The following is a 25,689-nucleotide window of genomic DNA, read 5'->3' on the forward strand; positions in this document are numbered from 1 at the left end:
TCCTGTTGAAACGTCCAAAACCGCTGCCCGAAGTGTGTATTGGTCCAAGTTAATAACTCTTTCGTCAAAATATCATCCAGGTAGTTTTCAGCTCTGATTTTCTCTCCTTGTTCGACAAAAACCAATGCCATCTTGCCGTCTCCTGTAATCGTTCCGAAAACCATCACTGCTTGGGGGTGAGCTGTCTTTGAAGCAATTCGACCTTTCTGGTTTGCTTCTTGAACGTTTCCAGCGATTATCCGGTCATTCTGATGGTTCAGGAACTGCTCGACAGTGAAGAGACACTCGTCCGTGAATAGAATCGTCGAGGCGTCCGCCGGCTTCTTGAATCGCTTGAGAAGCTCCTTGCAACGGGATAAGCAAATGGCTTTCATCCAATCAGTAAGTCCGTGAGCTTTTTGAATTTTGTGCAAGTATTTTCCGAGCTTTATGTGGATGATTTGCCTAACTGAACCTTTCGAAATCCCTTCATCCTTGGCCATTTGTCTCATCGATCGTTTTGGGTTGTACCGAATCTTGTCGCGGATTTTTTTGACGAATTTAGTTGTAGTTTTTGGTCTTCGAGAACGTCGACGATCATCAATGGAACCGGTCGATCATCAATGGCCGGCAATCCGGCCGCAAATTTCTTGATTTCGTCATAGAACCTAAAAACCTCAATATTAAAACATATTCAAAGATTAGAGAAGAGTATAAATAATGCAGAAAAATAAACGGTATGCTTTAAAATAAGGGAAATAAAGTCGTTGCCAGAGGAGTGTGGGAACTTTTTACGCACCCTGTATTTGTGAATTGAAAAAAGGCTCAATTTAACTCCTTTATTAACTTTAAACTTAAAAACAACGTGTGAAGTAATCGAATACTGTAAAGAAAAAAATCTATTTTCCGAGGAAAGATGTCCTTGATGCCTTCCGTTTTTGAAGAGTTATTGGTTCTTCGCGTCTAAGGCACCAACAATAGTCAGCTAATATGTTTATGTCCCAACGTCCTTGATATCTGGTCTCCATCGTTTTTACATACTGGTGGAATCTTTCACCCTGTTCCTCGCTGTAATCTCCACAGTTTTCAGGAAAATAGTCAAGATGTGACTGGAGAAAATGCATTTTTATTGACATGCGAGCTCCCAATCTTTCGAAGCTTTTCATAAACTCATTGACATGTAAAACATATTCAGAGCTTCTTTTATTTCCCAGAAATCCTTCAATTACTGTGTTGAACGTTCGCCATGCATTTCGTTCAATGCCTACCATTTTGGTATCAAAATCTTTGTCCTTTAACAGAGTTCTAATTTTGGGTCCCTCAAATATACCTGCATATAGCTTGGCATCACTGATCTGTGGGAACTTTTGCAATAGCTACTTAAAAGCTTGGCCTTCTTTATTTAGTGCTTTAACAAAGTTTTTCATCAGACCAAGTTTGATATGGAGAGGAGGAAGTAAAACATTTTCTGGAGGAACAAGTGGTTCAGCTATCACGTTGTAGATGCCAATTGTGAATGCCTCCCGAGATGGCCAGTCTTTCTGCTTATAGTGAAGACTATCTGCCCTACTATCCATAGGCATAAGAGGAAAGGGTATTTTGTGTACCCCATTGCATCCCAATTTGAAAGCACACAACCTGAAAAGAAAAGATTTATATTCAATATAGTTGACAGAAAGCTACAAGAACATGAAAATATATCAATATTTTCATGTTCTTGTAGCTTTCTGTCAACTGAACTGAATGTCCAATAGGCACAGATACCATTTTATTGCCAATGTCTAGGAGTACTGCCTTTAGGCTTCTGCTAGAGGAATTAATAAAGAGCCTTTTACATCATAGCAATATGCCAACGAGCTAGAAGAATCAACTTAAAAGAACCTTTAAATCTTTTCTTCTCTGTTTCTATACCAATAGAAAGTTGTTTCTTAGGAGAGAAGATTGCTCTCACTAAGACGGGAACCAAGAAGTTGTGCATTCTCTTTAGAAAGACCAAGATCTCTGGTCAAGGCATTTAATTGACTTTGAGTGAGTGGTCTTGGCAAAGTCATGCTAGACGTTGGCTCATATGTCACAGATATGTCAGTGTCTTCCACTTTTACACCTTCCATATCCTCTTCTATTCGCCTTTGGCAGGTGGAGAAGGAACTGGAACTCTTGGACCATGTGGTTCTGGCTTAATGGCAGAAGGAATGTCAGGATAGACCACCATGTGTTTGTTTTTCTTATTGAGACCTGAAAAAATTCACATAGTTTTTTTCAGATTTTTATCCACTTTTCTTTACAAATTAAAGTTTTTTTTTTTGTTGAATTTCAACACGATTTTTATAAACAATTCAAACTTCATTAGACTATTATATATATATATATTTATATATATATATATATATATATATATATATATATATATATATATATATATATATATATATATATATATATATATATATATATATATATATATATATATATATATATATGTTTGGATAAGTTAAATATCGTCTTTTAAAAAATTACCTTACCTTGAAGATTGGTCATACAAAAATAGCAGTCTGTAGTATGGTCCTTGCCTTCTTTCCATACCATCGGTACACCAAATGACATACAGTTTGCTGTGCACTAATTCCATCGCCTTAAGGCTACGACACAGGCTTTGCAGCATATATGTGGGGCAAAGCTTTTGTCTTGATTGCCAAGCTTTATTCCGAAATATGCACTTTTGTAGTTATGGTGCATTGCTGATCACTAAAAGTTACCTTCCCACACACATAGCAGAATCTGTCTGGACTGTTTTTACATTTTCTATTCATTTTTATGAAATAAATTTTTTTTTCTCATATATTAGCCTGTAAAAAAATTGACAATTATAAATAAAACTTTATAAATATACTTTAGAAACTGTTTATAGATATATTAATACACAACTGTCACCTAGGAATTGTAATAAAATGGACACTCAGCTATTATATGCGGTTTAGACCCCTAAGTCTGTATCTTAAAAACTAGACCTGATTGACAAATTTGAATCCTAGATTCGGATTTAGAAGGCAACTTTCATTGAGAATCACCTAAGAAAACCCTAGGAACATTTTTGACGCAGACCAGTGTATTAGTATGTCTAAAATATCATTAACACATTGCCTTGTACACCCATGTCTTACAGCACAATTTTTAAAGTGTTTTTGAAGAATTGTGTCAGTCACAATACTTCCACAATCAAATTCTGAGTCAGAACACCTATTTTAATAGTGTTCATCATTTTGAATACTAGCATGGTCAATCTGGACATTACTGTCATCATGAATAAACTCCAATGGTAAATTCGAATATTGATCATCATTGTATGAATTAAATACAGGTGAAACATGATTATTATTCAGAGATTGTTGTATTGGTAGTTCTAACTTTCACATTGTTGTTTGGATAGATCTAGAACTGCACTCCTATTCTTTTCCAACGCTTGATTCTTTAAAAATATAATGAGAAAATAACTAGCAGACGTTTGTTTAAAGCAGTCCTTTCCTTAAATTTTAAGCTTAGTTTTAAAATAACACTTTGTGGTTTCATGGGTTAAAAAGATATAGAGTGACTTCGTTCCCTAAAGAGGAAACATAGTCACTTGATATTTTTTATAGTCCAGTAGACTGGAGTTTAGAAAAAAACAATGGCAATAATAATATAAATTACAAAGTTAAAGATAGATTAGCTTTATAAGGATGCAACTAATTGGTTATAAATGTGATATTCATATAATCAATATAATCACATAAATGTGATATTATTCCTTGACGTTTGATGAATTATTTATTAGAGCACATATAAAACCAATAATTTGCATCCATGAATAAAAAGGTACAACATTTAATATATAATAATATTATTACTTTTATTTTTAATACAATGATAACGCTATAAAATTATAAAGCAAATTCAATAAACTGCTTTTGATTAAAGATAGTTATCAATTTTTTGACTTGAAAATTTAAGTTTGTTACTGTTATTATTTTTTATTTTCATTAATACTATTATTTTATATAAATATACCTTCAAATTAAAACCATATTTATGAAAAAATTATGAAACATAAACTCACCTTTCGTTGTTAACAATATTTTTTGCAGACACAGTACGTTTCATAATTTTAAAATTCGTTACAGAAAGTATATTTTATTAAATAGCTTAAATAAAACGATTTTGAAAGCAAATGGCAAAATTGGATCTAGTTATTCGATCTAGTTTCTGTGATGTTTTTCTTGGATGTCCGCCCCGATGGTTTGTTTTATAGCAGTCACGAGATCCAAATGATTTGACAGTTTTGCATACCCAGCCGGCACAAATACGTATATAATACGTATTATATACGTATTTAAAAATACAATACGTATTTAAACTGTGTCCGAGCTAACATAAAACGTTCAAATACGTTCGAAGAACGTTGGAAACGTTTTTAGAACGTTTTTAGAACGTGCCCGACCGTGAACGTTTTGTGTTAGCTGGGGTTGCATTGGTCTTAAACGCAAACCTTTGATACGTATTATTAAATATGAATTCAAGAGGTACTTTAAATACGCGTATGAGGTGTTTTTTTAATATGTTTTAAACTTGTTTATAAAATCACGTATTTATGATTTGCGAACAAGACGTGAATAATACCTTTGCAAGATAACTAAAAAAATATTTTTTCGCGTCGTTTTATTTAAACTATTTTTCTTTTTAGAAAGAATATAATCTTTTAAGATTACATTTTTTCTAAAGAGTAAAACTAGATAAATAATTATTTATCTAAAACATTATTTTCTGTGAATATAAAATTATAATTTCAAATTCAAATTAACAGTTTTCAATGCGATACTTTTGTAAACTAAATCATATATGCTATTTTTACAGCGTAGAAGTTTTGATTAATTTTTGATTAAAACAATATATCATATCAATATTTAATTTATTATATTTCACAATACAACATTTCCAATTTGCTTGATCGCGTTTTAATTGTCCAGGGACATTCTTTAGCTTATTTTCTATAGCTGCTGTAAGTCCTTTTGTAGTAACGTTTTTGAATTGTCTGGTGACTACCTCTAAAACATAAATAATTTGATTTTGAACTATTAATATGTAAAGAAAAATAGTATACCATGTTAAATTAAATAATAATCTCCGCTATGCAGTAAAAGAAATTAACTTTCTTACCTTGAATCAAACTGAAGAATTCCAAATTTTTAAATGCTATCTTTGCTTCCCCCTGTCTAGATGACCCTTTCATGTTTGTTTTTGACATAACGGAAATGCTAAATAACCTTAAGTACATTTTTTTAAATTTCTCTTAATTATATAGATTTATGAAGCAGAAGTTGTAAAATATATACATTGGGTTATTTATTTTTAACACAAAATTATAACATTCCAAAATTTATTACAAAATTATAACATACAAAGTTATAAAATATTGCGTACAATTTCGCCACAATCATTTCCTCCTACACATTTTAACATTTCTATCTATAAACAGATAAAACAAATGTTACAATATAAAATGTATATAACGTTAGAGAGAATTAACCAAAAACTAGTATTACTAAGAACTTTAACATAATGTGTGGAGGACCTAAAAAATAAAGTGTCACATATAACTTAAATGCTTCAAGTTGCCTTTTAGCATTTGCATTAACAAATTTGTTGAGCCTAATATCTTTTTCAATTTCACTATTATCATTAATCATATTACCAGTAATCTAACTATTGTTATAACTGAATAAATGAACGTAAAAGAATCTTACAAATTGTGATTTTTTCTAATCAAATATTTATTTAAACTTAATATTTATTGAAATCCAAATCTTTTTATATGTTTATATACTCAAGTCGTTTATCAAAAATATTAAACAATATTTATTTACATCAATTATTTTAATTTAACAAAGAATCTATACTACAATTTACAAAATTATTTTTACCTTAACACACAAAAATAATAAATGCATAATCTTGTATTAAAAATTGAAGCAATTTCAATCAGTATATTTTACTCTAAAGTAATTATATATATATATATATATATATATATATTCACATACCTTTAAAGTGGTCCTCCACAGAAAAGGCTAACTTTTAAAAGCAAAGAGTTTTTGATTTAATTTTTTAACCAAAAATGTGGTTCTATAAACTATTTACAAAAATCAACTTAAAAAAAAAAAAAAATGTCTCGATTAGCCAATTATTTAAAAAATGAATGAAAAAACTAGCATTTTTTGTGACAAGCTAGCAATCAAAATACTTATCATGTCAAGCTGAAAATTGGTGTATATACTCATTGAGTTATATTAATCCGGATGAGAGAAGCATTTTATATTAATCACAGTATATAAAAAATTACAAGATTTGAAACAAACATAGAAAAATTGGTGGACAAGTGGCCAACATTAGTCTCATAAAAAAGTACTTTCCTTATTTTATTTTATATATCCTTCTCTCATCCTGATCCTTTTTAATTATGTGAAAAATCAAAAAAAAAATTAGATAAAAAACTTAAACGAGTCCAAAGTTATCATGTTTTAAAGATTTTTATTCGAAGCAAAACTTTATTCTGAGAAAACGACAGATATATAAAACAAAAGAATAAAACCATAATAAAAAGTTCACAAAAAACATATCAAAACCCTCCAGTAATATATTTCGAGTTTTTTTCTTCATCATCTTTGTCTAAGTAGCCCTTTTTATTTGTTCTTAGTTGTTTTCTTCTCTTTTTGACACGGTCAGTGGACTTTTGAAGAGACCGCTTTATAGCTTCTTTCTTCTTTTCATTAAGTTTCATAGGCGTAACATATCCTGTTAGATGAAATTTATTTAGTACAGAGAGGATTTCATTAGGCCCTTCATTAAATTCAATAACAGATGAATTAACTGCAGACTCTAAGACCACTCTACCTACAAAAACATTTTTTGGGCAGCGTCTCCAAATAATCTGGTTGAGTGCCTCATTGGCGTTTTGGGTCTTACCATGGAGACATTTTTTTAGTAAATCATCTGAAGATAAATCAGTAAAAGTTGGTTTCAAAATGTTAAAGACTGCAACAGAAAGATTCACTTGCTCTACATAAGTATTTACACCATGAACTCTGTCTAAATGATACTTACACCAAGTCTCTGAATCTCTTGGGTTTGTTGTGAAGATGCTGATTCGTTCTCTTTCTTTTCCTGTTAAAAATTTTCTTATTCCCCTTAACCATAATTTTAAATATAATTCGTTTAGTACCAATACAAATGGGGTTGCAATATAAACAAATATCCAAAAGCTCCTAAAATTGACAGCACTTTTTTCATTTACGAACAACTTGTACAGGCTGTTTTATAACTTATGACTTTAAGTTGCGTATAACCAAAACGAGGTTTTATATTCACATCAATTTTTAACAATAAAAAAGATATTTGATTAGTTATTAACCTAAAAATAACTCAAAATGTGGTTGCTATGGGCGTTTCTAAGGATACTTTTTTAAGATACCTAAATTTAACAGCTCATATCTTTTTTAATAGAGTTTGTTTACAATCCAATATAATCAGAGACTATTCACAAGTGATGAATAAATAAAATAGGCTTTAAAAAAAATAATTTTTTTTTTTTTATAAAAATAAGCTTTTATGAGTGTAGGACCACCATAAAAAGTAGTGTAGCACTTTTCACAAAAAAATATAAAAAAACATCATCATTCTTTTTCAACTACTTTCAAAAGGAATTTATTTTTTCTATTTTGTTATTTTTTCTAAGAAATTAAATTTGAATTATAATTTGATAGAACTTTCTTTATAATAATTTATAGTAATTAAAGAAAATTAAATTTTATAGTAATTAAAGAAAAATAATAAATAAGTAGTACATTTTAACAAACCTTTATCTCCACATTAATAACATCTGCAACGTTAATATGAAAAAATGGTGATTCATTATTGAAAAAGTTAATAATCAGTATTTTATAATTAAGAAATTACAATCCAAAATATTTATGAGAAGCTAAAATGTCTCTTGAAGCTCTTTTTGGTGCATTCTTTAGCCATTCAGACATAAGTTTATGCAATTCTTAAACAGATATATTCCGCGTTGTGCTGACAGCATCAACAAGAATTTTAGAAATCTTTTTACTTCTCGACGTGGTTTCTCGAATGTTGTTTCCATACAAAACATTGACTTTTGTTTTTAAATTAACTGACATTATAGTGTTTATTGCATCATGGATCTGTTTACGTGCATTACCACATGTTAGGGCTATAATTCCTAATGTTTCCTTAATTTTTCTCCTGTATTGGGGGTCTTCATCTAATTTTTTTATTAATCTTTAAGCTGGTCAATTGATTCGGCTTTGGAAATCTCTTCAATTCTACTTTGTCGTCATTAGATACGTAGTTTAAAATTATTTTGTGACTTTTTTAAATGTTTTTGGAACGTTCTAGTTGGTCATTTAACTGCATATAAAGTTTCTGCTGGAACTCAAGAGTTTCATGAGGGTAATACTCATTTGCTACTGACTTCGGACGTCCAACCTTTGTGATGGTTTTGATTGCCTTCGTAAAAATTTTAGAGTTGTTGCCAGAAATTTCTTCCATATCATTCTCAAGATCTCTGTATTTTTGCAAGAGGTTTTACCGTTGTCTCTTCGTCTGAACTGTTAAATTTTTGACTTTTACTTTTTAAAGATTAAGTTTAGAAAAAATTAACTTAACAAAAGATCAATAAAGTATTTCAAAATATTTGCATACTTAATTCTATCGACTAGTAAATCATAAATACAGTTAAACTGCAATCATAAATCAAACTATTATAATGACATCATAAAAAAGCAAGTCAAATACACCAGCCTTGATACTCGTCAATGAAAAATCCACATCTGGCATTTCTTTTGCCTTGATACAAGGTTACCTATTATTTTCAGTTATTTTAAATTGCCTTTATGGCAAACTTTTAAATTCTGCAAAAAAAAACAAAAAATATTGTTAGAATTTTGGAATGATTTGATTCACCTTTAAAAATAAAATAATACATAAAATGCTAACGAAAAACAGCACAGTTATCACGGAAAGCAATAGTGCCAACCTAGCTGACCCGAGAACGCCACCTATATGGGGTGATAGCTCACACATTCAGGTATCCTGTGATGCAAATTTTGAAATCAATTAATTACATCCGCGGAAGAAAATTCAGTTTTAATGCAAAAACTTTGTGTTTTTTGCCCCTTTTGAGAACTGCGGAAAATCTGCTATAAAATCAGAACCACTCAAGAAAAATCAATGAAAATTTTTCCACTTATAGACCATTGCCTTAACTATGTTCATGTAAAATTTCAGCCAGTTTCATGCTCTAGTTTAAGATTTATAGTCATTTAAAGTTCAAATTTTACCATTTTTTGGTACTTTCGCCACTTATCTTTTCATTTTAGAACACTTAAAATGTGACAATACTAATGGCTTTGTAATATTTGAATTCCTCAGGGTAAGGGCAACAACTTTTGTAAAAATGGTTTTTTTGATTGTCATTATCATTTTCGAACAATGAGGCAAAACGTTTTTCCTGCAAACCAAAGTCTATATATATACGTAGGCCTTATAAGAGGCTCTGATATAAAAAGACCAATTTTAAATTTCAAGACAAGAAATGTAGTCAGAAACTTTTAAAGAGGAGTATAACTTAAACAATTATCTAAAAAATTAAATTTTTGTATATATTTTTGCTTTGAACGTGTTTTTAAAATATAGTACAAAAGCGGATTATTGCTACCACCTTAAATAGTTAGGGATTAGCATGTATTTGTTTTGAAATGTCATTTTAAAACCTTTTCTTGCATAGTGCAAACGTTTTTTTATGTGTAATAAGTGCTCCAAAGAAGAATTTTCTTTTGAAAAGAAGAAAAGCATTCATAACATTCTTTAATTCACAGTAAGTATTTTTTTTTCTATTTAATATACTTATATTTGAAAGGCTACCAAAAACAAAATTTTCCCTTTGTAGAAAAGAGACTCCTTTAATTCAAATCAGGGAGTAATTAGAATTAAGCAGTATTGCATTAAACATTTCTCCCTACTAAAGTCTCAAAGACCATTTTTAAAGGATTTTGTTTGAAGCATTCAAACAATCATAGGCAAAAGGTAAAAATGGATTTTTTGATGGCCTATGTTGTGTAGCCCAAATCCCTTACTTATTTTTTTTTGTGTACATAATGTTCAAAAACCTTTTTCTTCTTATAAAATAAGAAACTATTTGCTTTATGTAGATCAGAACTCATCATCAGTAAGTCATTAGAATTCATCAATTGCGGATCTTCAAAATTTATCAATGGAGATTCATTAGGAGATTCATTCATCAATATCAACGAGGAACTAAATTTTATTGGCAACAAAAAAATAAAACAAAGATTTGTAAGACATTAAGGGTGGAATGCAAGAACCGAACTTGAGTCAAGTTCGACTTGAAATCTCAAGTTCGACTTTGTCAAGTCAGACTTGAAAAATTGACTTGAGCGAATGCGTAAACGAGACTTGAAAATTTCAAGTTCGTGCTTGAGAAAGTCGAACTTGAAAAATAGTCGAGGCGTTGAATTTAGGGCGTTTATCGGAAAATGCACTTCGCAACCAATAGCGGTAATGGATTTTTTTTACGGGAAAAACCTTTTAATGAAACAAATTCCGTGTAATGATATTTGTATAATATACGATTAAATAAAAAGTTAATAACAGTAAAAAAAAAAAAGTTCTTGCTATGTATTTTTCATCAGAAAAACAAATTCATCTTGGCACTTTCAGTTCCAAATCCTAAGTTGTTGGTAAACAACGGTTGGTCATATGTACCACTTAAGTGATCAAGACAATTTCTCTTGATTTCTCCATTTTAACAGATTCCATTTGAATTAAAATACATGGAAATGTTCTAGAAAATACAGAATCTTATTTTGACGCTTTTTGGGGATGATACTATACTACAATGTATTTTTATTTATCTTTTTACTAATACTTTAATGAAAATAATGGTTTTTTTTTAAAAAATACTGAGAAAATTACTTTAAACAAAATTAGTTTTCTCAATACTAATACTACATAATACTATGTGTTTGTATATATATATATATATATATATATATATATATATATATATATATATATATATATATATATATATATATATATATATATATACCTACACATATATATACCATTAACATATGTAAGTATACCATTTACATATGTAAGTCAATAGAGATCACATATGAAGACAGGTCTTCTGAAATTATTGGGCCACTTATAGAAACAGAAAAGAAAACTTTTAAAAACCATTGATAGCATCTTGCTCATTAACACATGAAAAAGAACAAAGTTTAACGTTAAACAAAAATCTCTTAATAAAAAAAAATACAAAAAAGCAATATAATGAAATTCATGATCTTGATAAAGAACTAATGCAAAAACAAATAGAAATAGATGATATAAAAAAAAACACTCTCCAGAAAAAGCAACAATACAAACAAAACTTTGTGAAAATTTTCACAGTTAAAATTTTCACAAAGTTTTAAAAAAGCAACACAACAGAATTATTCTATGTGAGGATTATTATTTTCTAACAATATCAGATCCAAATTGTTTTTGGAATGTTTGAATTTATCACTTTATTTTTTATTGAAATTGTTTTTTTCATATATAATACTATTTTGAAATATAAAATGTAATTCTTTTGAAATAATATGTAGTATAAATATTTGAAAATAATGTTTTTGTTATTAGACCCTTTATCCATTATCAGACACAAATTTTTTTTAAAAAAAATAAGTCTGAAATTTGACTTTTGCTTTGTTTCTGCAAAAATATCTTTAGTGAATGCTTTAGCACCACATTCTTCATTGCTATTTTGTATTTCATTGCCTCCACAATAATCATTTTGTAGAAGGGCAATGTTGTGAAGCACAAAACAGGATATTATTATAGCTATGGAATTTTGCAGTTTTGTTCCTAAGGGAATGTTAAGACAAGGGTATTGTTTTTTTTTGATATACCAAAACAATATTCAACAACACATTCAACATGGGTGTACTTCTCATGTTGTAATTGTATCTGATTTCATTTTCATTTTTGGGTTAGAAAAAGTTGTCATTAAATATTGTTTATAAGGATAGCCAGAATCACCTGAAACATGAACATGTTGGCGAGCTTCTAAAACTTGTTTAATAGCTGAGTTAGCAAAAACAAATGAATCCTGAACAATTCCAGGCCATTGAACACAAGCAGATAAAATTTCATATGAAGCACCTGCAATGACCTGGCAATTCAAAAAAAAAATCCCTTTTTGTTTCGATAAATTTCTGCACTTTCTCCACAAGGAATTATTATAGGAATATGTGTTCATTAATTGCTTCTATACATCCTGGGAATCCTTGAATTTGGTAAAATCTAAATAATGGTTGATAAATATAAATATTTTCTTTATCTAAGAAAAGTTTGAAGTTTGTATGAAATAGCAAAATCAGATATCCATGAAAACTTATAAGCACTTTTGCTAAATTATCAAAAAATCAGCTTCTGTTGGAATCTTTATGTACTGATATCTTTTGTTAGCCATTTGAATTGAAATGTTCTAAACCACTGGACAAACAGTTGAGTTTCAGCTCTTCAAAATCTCCTATTATTCTCTAAAAGAGTTTATTTATTGTTATAATCATTTGTTGGTATAAAATGTTGTTATTTAAAAACGTAATGTAAAATCTACAATAAGAAGGTGCCATTTTCTGATACCATTTCTTGAATATCTACTCACTTGGAATGACCCAGTAGCATAAAACCGAAATGCAATAGCCAGTTGTTGTACAGTTGAAAGAGGGCACCCTCGATTGTTAACATTGTTGTTAATAATGTCATTAGCTGATATTAAAAAGGTTTTTATTGGAAAATCTGTAGCACCTTTTAAATTCTATACCGTGGTAAACTTCTAAAGGATTAGCTCTGTCAATAATAAACCTTGGTATGTGACTTGACTTATTTTCTCTTCTTCTTCTTCTAAAATTCAGCTCATACCGATTCATTTTTGAACATTTAAAAAAAAGTTTTTTTAATACTTCATGTAATTGTAACTACTTCTCATGAACTCTCTTTTACTCCTTTTACACGTATCACCTCTTTGTATAACTGCAACTATTTATTACTAAATGGAATTTACTTTTATACTGTATCACAAAAATGTGCCTTAATCAACAGCCTTTTATAATGCTAGGATGTTCGACATTTCAAAAAGCTAATAAACATTTCTAATGGCATCAAAATATGACATGTTGAATCATTACATACGAGTTACAGGATGTTTTAAAAGACACACGTTTTCGCAATGTTAATATTCAGTTTTCTGTAATGAATTCATTTAAAAATATACTTTCACAATGTAACCTTCTAAATTAATTAGGTAAATATGCCCAAGTAACTACTTTTGCTTGTTAAAAACTCATTTTCATACTTGCAAAGGTTGTAATAATTTATATAGTAATAGTAAAGTTTTGTTACGCATCAGCAAAATGATAATGGCGGTCTGTTTTTTTTTTTCAAGTTTGGTTTCAAGATTGGTCTGGAGCAGACTTGAAAAAATGACTTGAAAATTCAAATATTCTCGTTTTTCAAGTCTGACTTCAGTTCAAGTTCGCTTCTTGCATTCCGTTCAAGTCAGACTTGAGATTTGAAGTCTGACTTGAAATTTCAAGTCGGGTTCTTGCATTCGGAAGGAATTTTTGCTCTCTCAAGTCTGGTTTGAAGTCAGACTTGAAAAAGGTCTATTTTTAGCGGTTTTCAAGTCTGACTTGAGTTGAAGTTCGCTTTGTGCATTCGCTCAAGTCGCACTTTAGGTTTGAAGTTCGACTTCAAATTTGAAGTTCGGTTCTTGCATTCCACCCTTAAATTATAATAACTAAAGTTCAATTATTTACAAAAACCTTTAAATTTTTCTTTTGTATGGTAAATTTTAAAACAAGGCACAACACACTAACCATCATTACAGTCTTGACACATATATCGGGTATCTGATCTAATCTTGTTTTCAGAGCTGACAACGCACCTTCTCCTTGGTTTCATATTTTTTTGCTGTTGCTGGTATAGCATCAACAAAATGACGCTGTATTAATCTTAAAGGAGAAGTTAATACTCGAGTTCGACTTCTTTTTTTCTCGATTGATTCATGGTATTTAACAATGCTCTCTTTGATAATGGACTCTCTAAACTGTAAGGATATCATATTAGGTGATAACTTATTGTTTATAATATTTGCATTGAATGCACAATCGCTAATCAAATGCATAAAAATCTTTTTGTACCATTTTTTTTTTGTCTTTTTCTTTCGGATTCATATGTTGTCAACATTTGTTCAGATCGGTCAACACCACCCATGTTTCTTTTATATTCATGTATCACTAGAGGAATATTTTTTTCTCTGCCAGCTCTATTAACAGTGATTGTATCATTTTGAACACAGGTACTCAGCATGTGCACATCTTTCTGGTCTCTCCATTTGGTACACATTATATTTGTTTTAGTATCATATCGAACTAAAATATCACCAATTTTAATTTTAGCATTCTTTGTATCCTGCGGTAACTGTTTGCGATTATTACGTAATGTACCAATGCAATCAGTATTATGATCCAGCAATACTTTTCAAATTTAATAAGATGTATACCAATTATCAATGTGTAAACAATAGCCATTACCAATTAAGTTGTCCATTAGAGTAATAACAATTTTAGTCATTTCCATACCATTGTACAAAAAACAGTTCCAATTATAGCCAGTAGGTGATTCACATAATGCAAAGGACTTCATTCCAAATCTGGAACGCTTGCTTGGAATGTATTGCTTCCACCTTAAATGACCTTTCCAAAGCAGCAGTGATTCGTCAATTGATATATTTTTATTTGGTATATACAGAGTTTTGAATTTATTTACTAGATAGTCATAGATCGGTTTAATTTTTGCTATTTTACAGAAATTTATTGACAAACTACTGTTATCAACTAAATGAAGAAACTTCTCAATAAGACAAAACCTATCAAAAGACAATACTTTTCTTATAAGTGGTGTGTCAAACAGAGGGTTTGTTGAAAAATACATAGCATTTGTTGGTTTCCATAAGATTCCACGATATAAAATGAATGCTATATAGAGCCTGATGTCGTTTCTGACTAAAGGTATCCATTTTTGAACTTGAGATCTATCTTTAATTATATTATTTTTACGATATTGTACTGCGAAAAGGTTACTTTGCTCGACAATAAGATCAACGAGGTCGTCTGTTACAAATGCTTCAAATATAGTAAGAGGACTACTATTAACTATAAAACTTGGATAAGGTCCTGGATTACCCTCAAATTTAGCAAAATTTGCTTTATAACCGTCTATTTTAACTCAATTCGGTTCATCATTTGTATTATCTTGTTCCAATTGCTTTACATCAGTGTCAACAAGGCCAGTTTCGCAATCATCATCTGCTGATGATGAGCAAATAATTTCTTCTTCTGTAACAGATTTAACTGAACCTTCATTAGAAGAACCATCATTAGAACTAATATCAGATAATTTATCGCTTTCTCCCATGTATTCAATTAGATCTTGAACAGAATAATTACTTCTTTTAGGGTAAGATTTTCTAGCCGAAGCCATGTTTACTTTTCCACTAAACTAAAGCATTGTCATATAAAGCTATTAGCCATATTTTGAAAAACTCTAGAGTATAAAATGAAGACCATACTTTTGTTAAAAGCTATTACATAACATAAATAAACAAACTTGCTTTTAACTTATTATATCTGATCTGTTGATTAACTCGTGTAAAAAACAACCAGCGTCTGAAGTGAACTTAAAACACTAGTTGCTTTAATATTATAAAAAAGTGATTGATAATAAGTACCCTTATAATACAAAAGAATTGATAAAAGTAACTTTAAAAGACTTTTCTTAAGGATTTAAAATTCCATAGATTTTCACAAGTGAGTTTTTTCGCTATACCGTTATTTGCAATGGCAGTTAAAAATGAGTGCAGTTTATAAGTTACCATACCAAATTTCGATATTTTTCGGGAAAAAATAAAAGTGGGGTGTTGCATTACCGAATTGTGCGGTTACTTTTCCGAATTCTAGCGTTGCAAAACCGAATTTGGCAGCATTAACGAACCTTTTAGGTTGCGTTACCGTAAATAAATATGTTCATCATCATCATCATCATCATCATCATCATCATCATCATCATCATCATCATCATCATCATCATCATCATCATCATCATCATCATCATCATCACCATCATCATCATCATCAGCTAACTCTGACAATTTGAATCAGAACATAAAACAAGTTCTAGAGCCTCTGAACTATTATATTGATATTCTTTTTTTACTTTCCATCTGAAAAGCAAATTCAAAGGTATTTTTCTAAAATATAAGTAATAATTTAACTTAGCTAATAAAATTATGTAATAAAATGAATACTTTGAAATAAAACATTAAAAAAAAAGCTGAATGACTAAAAAATACTGCCTCTATTGTTTAATGTTGCCGTACGGCAAGAATTATATTTGCCCCAGTTATACTCCAATTCAACTTTATACACAGAGCCTAATTTTCACATATTTAAAACAACAATACACTTGTAATAAATAAAAAATAAAAGGAGGGAAGAATTTCAGCTAATTATCAGTTGAGTTGGGCTAAAGGCTGCATGTACTTTTTACTTACAAAATTAACCTAAAGTTATGGTAAATTTATCCCAATTTCAATTAGCGCAACAATCACAAAATTGACTAGAATAAGAAAAACAAAGTTGAATTTATGCGAAAATATCACTAAATTGATAATTTAAGGAACAGGAATCAATTAGAATCGATTCAAAGTTTTTGTTGCCATATGGTAACAGTGAACAATAAAGGGTTAATGGGTTTTTTAAGTTTTAAAAATTAATTTTTGAGAAAAAAGAGATAAAATCTTTAGAAAATAAAAAGTACATAGAAGCTTTTTATATATTTTACTAATCACTATTTTACTGTTTTTAATAAAAACATTGCAAACATTTTACTTTTTGCTGAGTTTTATCAAGTTCTGCTTTGGCTCCTTGTGTGAACGAGGTGAATAGAGTCGACAATAATTATTAAATAAAATATTTATTCTTAATCCATGATGTCTTTGCCTATCTAATGAATTAAATTCTGATAGCATCTTAAGGAGGTTACACAATGATGACCGACAAGTGTCATTATATACTTAATAAAAAGAATGCAACAGTAAATTGTCCATTGACAAACTTTGTCACCAGGAATTGTTAAACCTCCTCGATTTCTAAGCTTTACAAAATTTCAATACGCTTCATAGAATATTAAGGTGTCATCTGGATTTTCATCTTCACGAATTATGTACCCAATAATATAAACTAATGACATTTTAATATCAACAGTAAATGAATCACACAGAGCAGGTAAATTGTCGATAACGTTGCAAATACCCTCGCTTGGTAAAAATTTACATTTTGGACAAAAGCGATCTGATTCTTGATTGGCTAACAGATCTGAAGTTTTCTCAAACTTTAAAAGCAACTTTGTGCTATATATAACTACTTTTTCAAGAACTTGTTGAACGGAAATAAAATAAGTTCCTCCTGAGCCTTGTCTTAATTTTCCAAAGAGCTTTTCTAATGGATCTGTTGTAAAGTTGCTTTATAATAATACTGATGATTTGTATTCAAACAAATGTCTGCATATACGGACTGTGAATATTGCAAATTTTCCAAAATTCAACGACTTTAGAGATGAAAATAATCATCCCTTCATTTTCATGCAGGTCTGGACGACTTTTTAACGCTGACAATGTTTCATTGCAAAACACTTGCAGACAAGTGATAACTTTTTGTCTTTCAATTGGCTTTGGATAAACAGAAACTTCCGTTGATTTCGACATTTTAACAATGTTTTCGTTTCATTTTTTTCTGTGATCCAGTTATTATGTATACTTTTTAATAAATGAACATAATCAAATAAAAGAAAAATATTGTCTTAAGTACACCATGCTTCTTTTTTTTCAAAAGAGTTATAAAACTTAAGATTGACTCTGTTACCATCACAGACAATAGCAACAACATTGCCCCCATTATTTTTAATTGCATCAAGAATAAGGGTTGTCTGTTCAAAAAGAAACTCAGTATCATATTCTCTGACTGGTAACTTTTTGTAAAGAAATTTTGGTCCATTAAACAATTTTACAACCAAAAAGGTCAGTACTGTGTTTGCTAATAGATGAGGTTTTTTAACTGATCAAATACTATGCCACCATAATACTGCAACCTTAGTTTAACATAAACCTCATCAAGAAGTAAAATGAATGTTTTTCGTCCAGTAAGCACGGATACGTAAAATAAACGTATTATTCACGTTTTTACGACACGTGTTTTGAGGGTGGAAAAGAAGTCCGTATGAAATTACATAATCACGAATTTTTAGGACGTGTTTTTTTCACGTCTCAGAGAATTCTTTTTTAAACGGCTTTTTAGCGTTTTTAAAAGATGTATGACGCTCTCGCTAAACAAAATTTGTGATTCGTACCCAAACAAAATTTTACGTACTAAATGCGTATTCAAGCAAAATAATACGTAAGATACGTAAATTTACGAATAGAGTACGTATTTAATAGTACGTATTGCTTAATCCGTATCTATACGTTTTATTACGTATTTAAACTTACAAAATATATTTCAAGGTTAAAATACGTATTTTTAGGTATTTTAAAATACTTAGGTTTTTATTTTTTTTATCGGTTACCGTTAGTTAAATATGGCCAACACGCTTTGCTTTTTTTATATAAACGAGCAGATTCAGAAAGTTTAGAATTTATTATTTATATTGTCAGTACATCACTATTATAAGTTTTCATAAGTTGTTATTATAAAAAAATGGGAATCAAAATTATAGATTTAAGCAATTTTTGGTGAATTAAAAGCAATTTTTTTATGTCATAAATTATGATATTATTCTGTCTTTCTAATACAAAATTTGCATTTAAAAAGTGTTAAATACTGACCTTGTTATAATGTCAGTATATACAATTATTGTATATATGCTGGATGTAAGTTTAACTTCTAAATTTATTTTTTTTTATCTCTTGATATTCTATATTTATTTAGTATTTTATATTTAAGTTTTTTATTAAAGAATGTTCAATATATAAAAGTTTTATATTTTGAAATATAAATACTAAGTAAACTATATAATGGACCATAAAGAGTTAACTTACGATATATATATATATGTGTGTGTGTGTGTGTGTGTGTGTGTGTGTGTGTGTGTGTGTGTGTGTGTGTGTGTGTGTGTGTGTGTGTGTGTGTGTGTGTGTGTGTGTGTGTGTGTGTGTGTGTGTGTGTGTGTGTGTGTGTGTGTGTGTGTGTGTGTGTGTGTGTGTGTGTGTGTGTGTGTGTGTGTGTGTGTGTGTGTGTGTGTGTGTGTGTGTGTGTGTGTGTGTGTGTGTGTGTGTGTGTGTGTGTGTGTGTGTGTGTGTGTGTGTGTGTGTGTGTGTGTGTGTGTGTGTGTGTGTGTGTGTGTGTGTGTGTGTGTGTGTGTGTGTGTGTGTGTGTGTGTGTGTGTGTGTGTGTGTGTGTGTGTGTGTGTGTGTGTGTGTGTGTGTGTGTGTGTGTGTGTGTGTGTGTGTGTGTGTGTGTGTGTGTGTGTGTGTGTGTGTGTGTGTGTGATTACTTTTAATAATAATAAATTATTTAAACTTCCTTATCATTGTTACATTTGCATTTATGTTAGAATAATTTAATCAAGTAACAAATATTAAGAAAAAAAAACATGTCTTCTTCAAGAAATATTCGTAGAAAAGTTGCCATTGCAGTCAGTAGCTGTTTGAATATAACAGATGGTTTGTTTTATTAATAGTTTCAAATGCTTTGATATAAAATCTTTTTTTTTTAATCAGTGTTATTACTTATATTATTAGTTATTTGAATTTTATTTAAAGTATTATGTTGTTATATTATTATTTGTGTTACTTTTTTAACTGTGTTTAACATTAATTTTAGGATATCAATATGAAGATTCATATTTGGAGAAGTCTGATAATCTAATTTTTGATTCCAATTCTTCAATTTCAGAATCTATTTCCGATTTTGAGCCTTCATTATGTTCTTCAAGTGATGAAGTTTCTACCAGCAGTGATTCTGGAAAAAAAAATCCAAGTGAATTTGAGTTGCTAATTAAGTTACGGGATTGTGCAATTGAAAACAATATACCTTTTTCAACAATGGACAAACTGTTATTGATTTTAAAACCTTATCATCCTCAATTGCCAAATTGTTTCAAAACCTTATTGAACTCAAAACCTGCAACAATTAGAAATGTATCTAATGGAGAATTTTTGTATCTTGGTGTTGAACCATTTCTTCAAACACTTAGTGTTTCTAGCCCATCAATTATATCTTTGCAATTTAATATTGATGGTCTTCCACTTTATAACAATTCTGAAATATCATTTTGGCCTATTCTAGTTAAAAAAGTTAGTGATTCAATGTCGCCAAAAGTTGTTGCCATTTTTTGTGGAAAAGGAAAACCCAGTTTACATGATTTTTTTTCCCAATTTGTGACAGAAATAAATTATATTAAAACCAATGGTGTTACAATCAACTCACACTTATGCAGTATTCATATAACTAATTTTGTATGTGATGCCCCTGCACGTGCATTTATTAAGTGGATAAAGTACCATTCAGGCTATTCCAGCTGTGATAAGTGTACTGTAGAGGGTGAGTGGCATAGCAAGGTTGTATTTTTAGAAACAGATGCACCCCTCAGAACATTAGAAAGTTTCATTTCGAAAGAAGATGATAGTCATCATAATGGGGACACACCTTTATTGGGAATTCCTATTCATCCGATTAATAGCTTTCCAAATGACTATATGCATTCTGTATGTTTGGGGGTTGTTCGAAGACTTCTGAATTTTTTTTCTTCTGGACCATTCAGTGTCAAGTTATCTTCACAATCACTAAAAACTATATCAGATCGCCTAATCCATATTTCGTCATTCTTTCCTTCTGATTTTAACAGACGGCCTCGTTCATTAGAGAGTATGAAGAAGTGGAAAGCTACAGAATTCCGATCATTTCTCCTTTATTCAGGACGTATTGTTTTGTGTGATATTCTCAGTCAACCAGTTTATGAGCATTTTCTTATTTTACATAGTTCAATATTTTTATTATGCAGATCTCAAGAACACAAAGTTATTAATTTTTGTGGTAAGCTGTTAAAAATATTTGTTACAAAGGCTATTACCTTGTATGGAAAATCATTTATGACATATAATGTCCATTCCCTTATACATCTCCACAACGACTGTTTGCAATATGGATCCCTTGGCAATTTTTGTGCTTTTCCCTTTGAAAATGCACTAAGACACTTAAAAAGAAGAATTCGAAGTGGGTATTTGCCTCTTCAGCAAATTGCTTCCAGTCTTGCTAATTACAAAGCTGAACATACACAAAAAATGCATACTGATGGAGTTTTCCTTCAACATTGTGGTGGACCATTACCAAATCATGGTAATTTTTTACAATATAAAGTCTGCCATTACAAAAATAAAAGGTTTTCAAGTGGTTTGCGTGATAGCTCGGTAATGATTGAACACAAATGTTATCAAATTGTTAACATCTTAGTAGAAGATTTAAGAAATCCATTACTCTTAGCCAGACATTTTACAGTGCAAACAGATTTTTATGACGTGCCACTTGCTAGTTCAATACTCTCTATTTTCAAAGTTAGTTGTCTCAGTGAAACCTTGCATACAGTTCCATTCTCTGATGATGTTATTAAATGTTGTTGCCTCCCATATTCTTCCTCCTATGTTGTTTTCCCATTATCAGACATTTGAATTCCTATTATATTTTAAATTTCTATACTTCTTGACAATATGAACTAAAAAATAAATTTTTATTATATTATAATTGTTTTTAATATATATCATATACAACATGTTTATTATTCTTTTTTGGTTTATTCTGCTTTCAAGTGCTATAATTTATTTGTGCAGATTTAGCAGTCTATTATGTAAAATTGTTAACTGCAAATTCATTATTTCTTTATTGTAAAGTTTAAATTTACAGAAAAGGCCGCTCTTGATCATATAACTTGAGTTACATTTACTTAATTATATATTACTCAATTTCTTGAGTATATATCAGAGTTAGACATTACAATTGTAATATCTAACTCTGATATATAGACAAGAAATTGAGTAATATATAATTAAGTAAATGTTTGCTTTAAATTTTTTTTTTTAGTATTTAAAATTTTTATTCATTAAATATGTCTTATGCAGTTGTTGTTTTTACTAATGACAATGAAGTGGCAACAGTGTCCAGCAAGTGGTTTAAAGCTCCTGGTTGTGTTTTGTGGCCCAATGGTAGAGTAGGAAAAAAACTCCAAAACATTTTGTTAAATCACAAGGAACCAGAAGCTAATTGGATTTCCTACGAAGTACGAGTGTTGTCCAGCAACATATGTATGCTTTTTACTGTCAATGTTATTGTAAAAATTTCATTTTACCAAATGAGAATGTTTGACAGTCTAATTTGTTATCTTTGTTATTTTATTTTTCTAGTATCTCTCAAATCAGCAAAAGAAAAGGAGCGACTTGCTGAGGAAAACTCTGATCTAAGTTCAGCTGAAGATGGCAGTCGAGTTTTACATGCCCCTAGCAGATTTAATAGTCAAGAATTTTCCCAACCACCGGCCAAAATCAGAAAAATTATTTCAAATTCACATACTACTCCCTCACCCTATCTTAACTATCCCTTGTTTCCAGTTACACCATCACTAGCTTCTTGTCCACCCTTAATTCAAACTTTAACGTCACTTCCTGGTAAGCTGGTTGTTTTGTTTTATTAAAATGAATATGTTTTGTTTATTGATTTGTTAATATACTATCTCTCTAAAATATGCATTTTTACTTATCGTTTTTTAAGCTACTTCTAACTGCAAAACTACTTCACTTCTTAATTATCCCTTATTTCCGGATAAATCAACACCAGTTTCTGAACATTTGTTTTCAAATTCCATTCAAACTCAAGCATCACTTCATTGTGAGTTTAAAAGTTGTTTTTGATTGTTGATTGAACATGTTATTTTATTGTGACATGTTCTAATAAAGTGTTTTTTATAAATGTTTAAAAAATTTAATTATTTATCTTAATTTATTCTGTATTAATCACAAATATTTAAAAAATTTTCCTGCATTTACGGGTGGAGAAATAGTTTTATAATTTTCTCTGCAGCCGATGTTTGGCATTTATGTTATCAGGAAAATTTATACTTATTTTTTATTAGGCAATCTTCCTTGTGAACATCATTGTACCCATGTTGTTGCATGGTTTGAAAAATTGTTTCGAGAAATCCAGCAAATGCGCATAGAACAAGAAGCTATAAATCGACGCTTTCAGCAACATTCACAATGTCAAATTGAAATTCAACATCTAGATAGCAATTTTTTGAATTGTCTTCCTCTGGACAGTGATCTTGATTTTGATCGGTTTGGCATGGAAATAGATGCTGACAAAGGAAAAAGAACTGCTCTGGTAAGAAAACTTTTATGATATTTTGTTTAGTCTTTCTATAGAAATTTTTTTTTATAGGTACCTCTCTTTTTGTGGAAAAATGTGTTTATGTAATCATAACAATATAAATTAATAGTACAAATTTTTCTTGTTGTTTCAGATAAGTTATTTGCGAAAAAGGTCTGACGCAAGTGTGAACAAGACCATAATTAATATATTGAGGAGTTTGTTGAAAGACAATGTTCTTGGATGTTATTCAAGGGATGGGAAACGTGGGAAAAAAAGTTTTGCTTTAGCAAAAGGAAATTTTGTTTCAATAATACAAGGTAACATTTATCTAATTAATAATAATTAAAAATTAATTATTATTAGTACGTATATATAATGTATATAATGATATTATTTTATATAATGATATTATAATGTATATAAAATTAATAATATTTATTTGTATGTATATATAATGTATATAATATCATGTATATAAAATTAATGATATTTATTATTATGTATATATATATAATGTATATAATATCATGTATTTATAACAATAAATGTATGTAAGCATATATTGTTAGATCAGCGCACACACATACCAGTGGGGGATTAAGAACTTTTTGGGATCTAAGGCTATTTTAATTCAGGGTTCCCAGTTTCTAATAGAAGTTAGCGTTACTTTGATTATGATAAGTGTATTTATTTTTCGATCTGTTAAATTTAGATGTTATTTCAAAAGTTCATAAAGGCGTATCGATTGTCGAAATAAATGTTGCTATTTCGGAGCAATTAAAAAGACTAAATCAAAGGAATCGAAGTGCTCTACTTAAATCAGCCGAGGGAACAGCATCCGAAATGGCAGAAATAGTTTAATAACTAATTATTGGATTAATGTTAAACTAAAATTTAAAAATACAGAACGTCTTATTTTTTGTTATTAAGGCTTACAAGTTGCCAAGTTGTCCAAGAAGGATTAAATACACGACCCCCATGACCGTTTCAGTATCACATCTACGTCTTTTAGCTGAAGCCATCTTTATTAAATATATAAAAATGTTTTTTCTTTAGCGCGCGTTTTATTATTTCAAATGCGGATTTATATAGTGAAAGTATAATCGAAATCGAATGTATAATTCGAATTATAAATATATATATAATATGCTGTTACTGTAGAACTTATTTTATTATTGTTATTTGAGATTTTTATTAAAATAAAAATTCAAAATTAATGGACCGTGATATGCGGGCCATGCCAACCCTGAATTAGAGCACTTTTTCTTTGTCAAAAAAAAAAAATGAATACCATTTTTTTGGTTTCAGACAAAGATTTTTCAGAATCTGCAAAAAAAAGAAAGGGGGGTGCGAAACCAGACAAGCGCCATATTTTCTTAATTTTCGGTTTCGTATTACTTCAACATACTGCCTGAAGTAAGCAACCTTTAAGTAAAAAAAAAGTTTCGTAAAGCTAAACTAAATAAAATTTAAACTATATTCCCATTTCCCAAAATATGCAAACAAAAGTTTCAATTAGACTTATAACAACACTTACATAACCATCTCCATTACCACTTCTTAAGGTTGGAAAGCGGTTTATCACCTCCATTGCCAAAGACTTTTTTTTCTCTGTATTGGGATAGCTGCAAAAAGAGAAAATCAACTCTGTTGTTTAATAACCTTCCTATTGCTTCATTTATTTTTTGCACTAAATTATTTATAAATAATAACTTAAATCTAAAATAAAACTTATTTATTTTAGATTTGTTTTATTTACTGATTCAAATATTCAAATACAATATTCAAACATTCAAATACCAAACAAATATAAGTATCTGAATAAAGTATCATATTAAAGTCTTCCTAACCAGTTATTATCTTTTACAAGATTTCCAACAATGATATGCACAAAAAGATTCTTCATCAAGACTAACCAGGGTTGGTACCCAAAAACCCAAACCCAAAAACCCACCCAAAAACCCAAGAGCAAAAACCCACCAAAAACCCAACTTACTGGGTTTTTGGTCTCAAGTTTTTCATTTATAACTTTTTCGATCATAAATTAGTTTCCATTTAACACTATAAGTTAGATGCTGCTTAAAAATTGTTCTAATGATAATAAAATAAGGAGTTG

The 25,689-nt window shown here is 29.7% G+C and overlaps 3 protein-coding genes across 7 annotated transcripts in view; 2 read left to right on the forward strand and 1 right to left on the reverse strand.

The window, feature by feature from the left end:
- LOC145191419 (phosphatidylinositol 3,4,5-trisphosphate 5-phosphatase 2A-like) overlaps positions 1 to 25,689 on the reverse strand; it is a 401,680-nt gene that overhangs the window by 344,602 nt on the left and 31,389 nt on the right. The gene's annotated exons all lie outside the window — the stretch shown is intronic.
- Positions 19,759 to 21,995, forward strand: LOC149882087 (uncharacterized). Its single transcript, XM_090066898.1, has 2 exons — positions 19,759 to 19,879; positions 20,040 to 21,995. The coding sequence occupies exons 1-2, from the start codon at positions 19,810 to 19,812 to the stop codon at positions 21,881 to 21,883; spliced, it is 1,914 nt and encodes a 637-aa protein (XP_089923024.1). The 5' UTR covers positions 19,759 to 19,809; the 3' UTR covers positions 21,884 to 21,995.
- Positions 22,257 to 24,481, forward strand: LOC149882088 (uncharacterized). The gene is made up of 6 exons (XM_090066957.1): positions 22,257 to 22,513; positions 22,613 to 22,873; positions 22,977 to 23,093; positions 23,338 to 23,585; positions 23,725 to 23,890; positions 24,286 to 24,481. Exons 1-6 carry the CDS (start codon positions 22,318 to 22,320, stop codon positions 24,432 to 24,434), a joined length of 1,137 nt encoding a protein of 378 aa, XP_089923083.1. The 5' UTR covers positions 22,257 to 22,317; the 3' UTR covers positions 24,435 to 24,481.

This window comes from Hydra viridissima, unplaced genomic scaffold, assembly GCF_058129835.1.
Source record: "Hydra viridissima isolate aposymbiotic clone 2 unplaced genomic scaffold, HvirCarnegie_v1 scaffold_11, whole genome shotgun sequence".
Taxonomy (NCBI): Eukaryota; Metazoa; Cnidaria; class Hydrozoa; order Anthoathecata; family Hydridae; genus Hydra; species Hydra viridissima.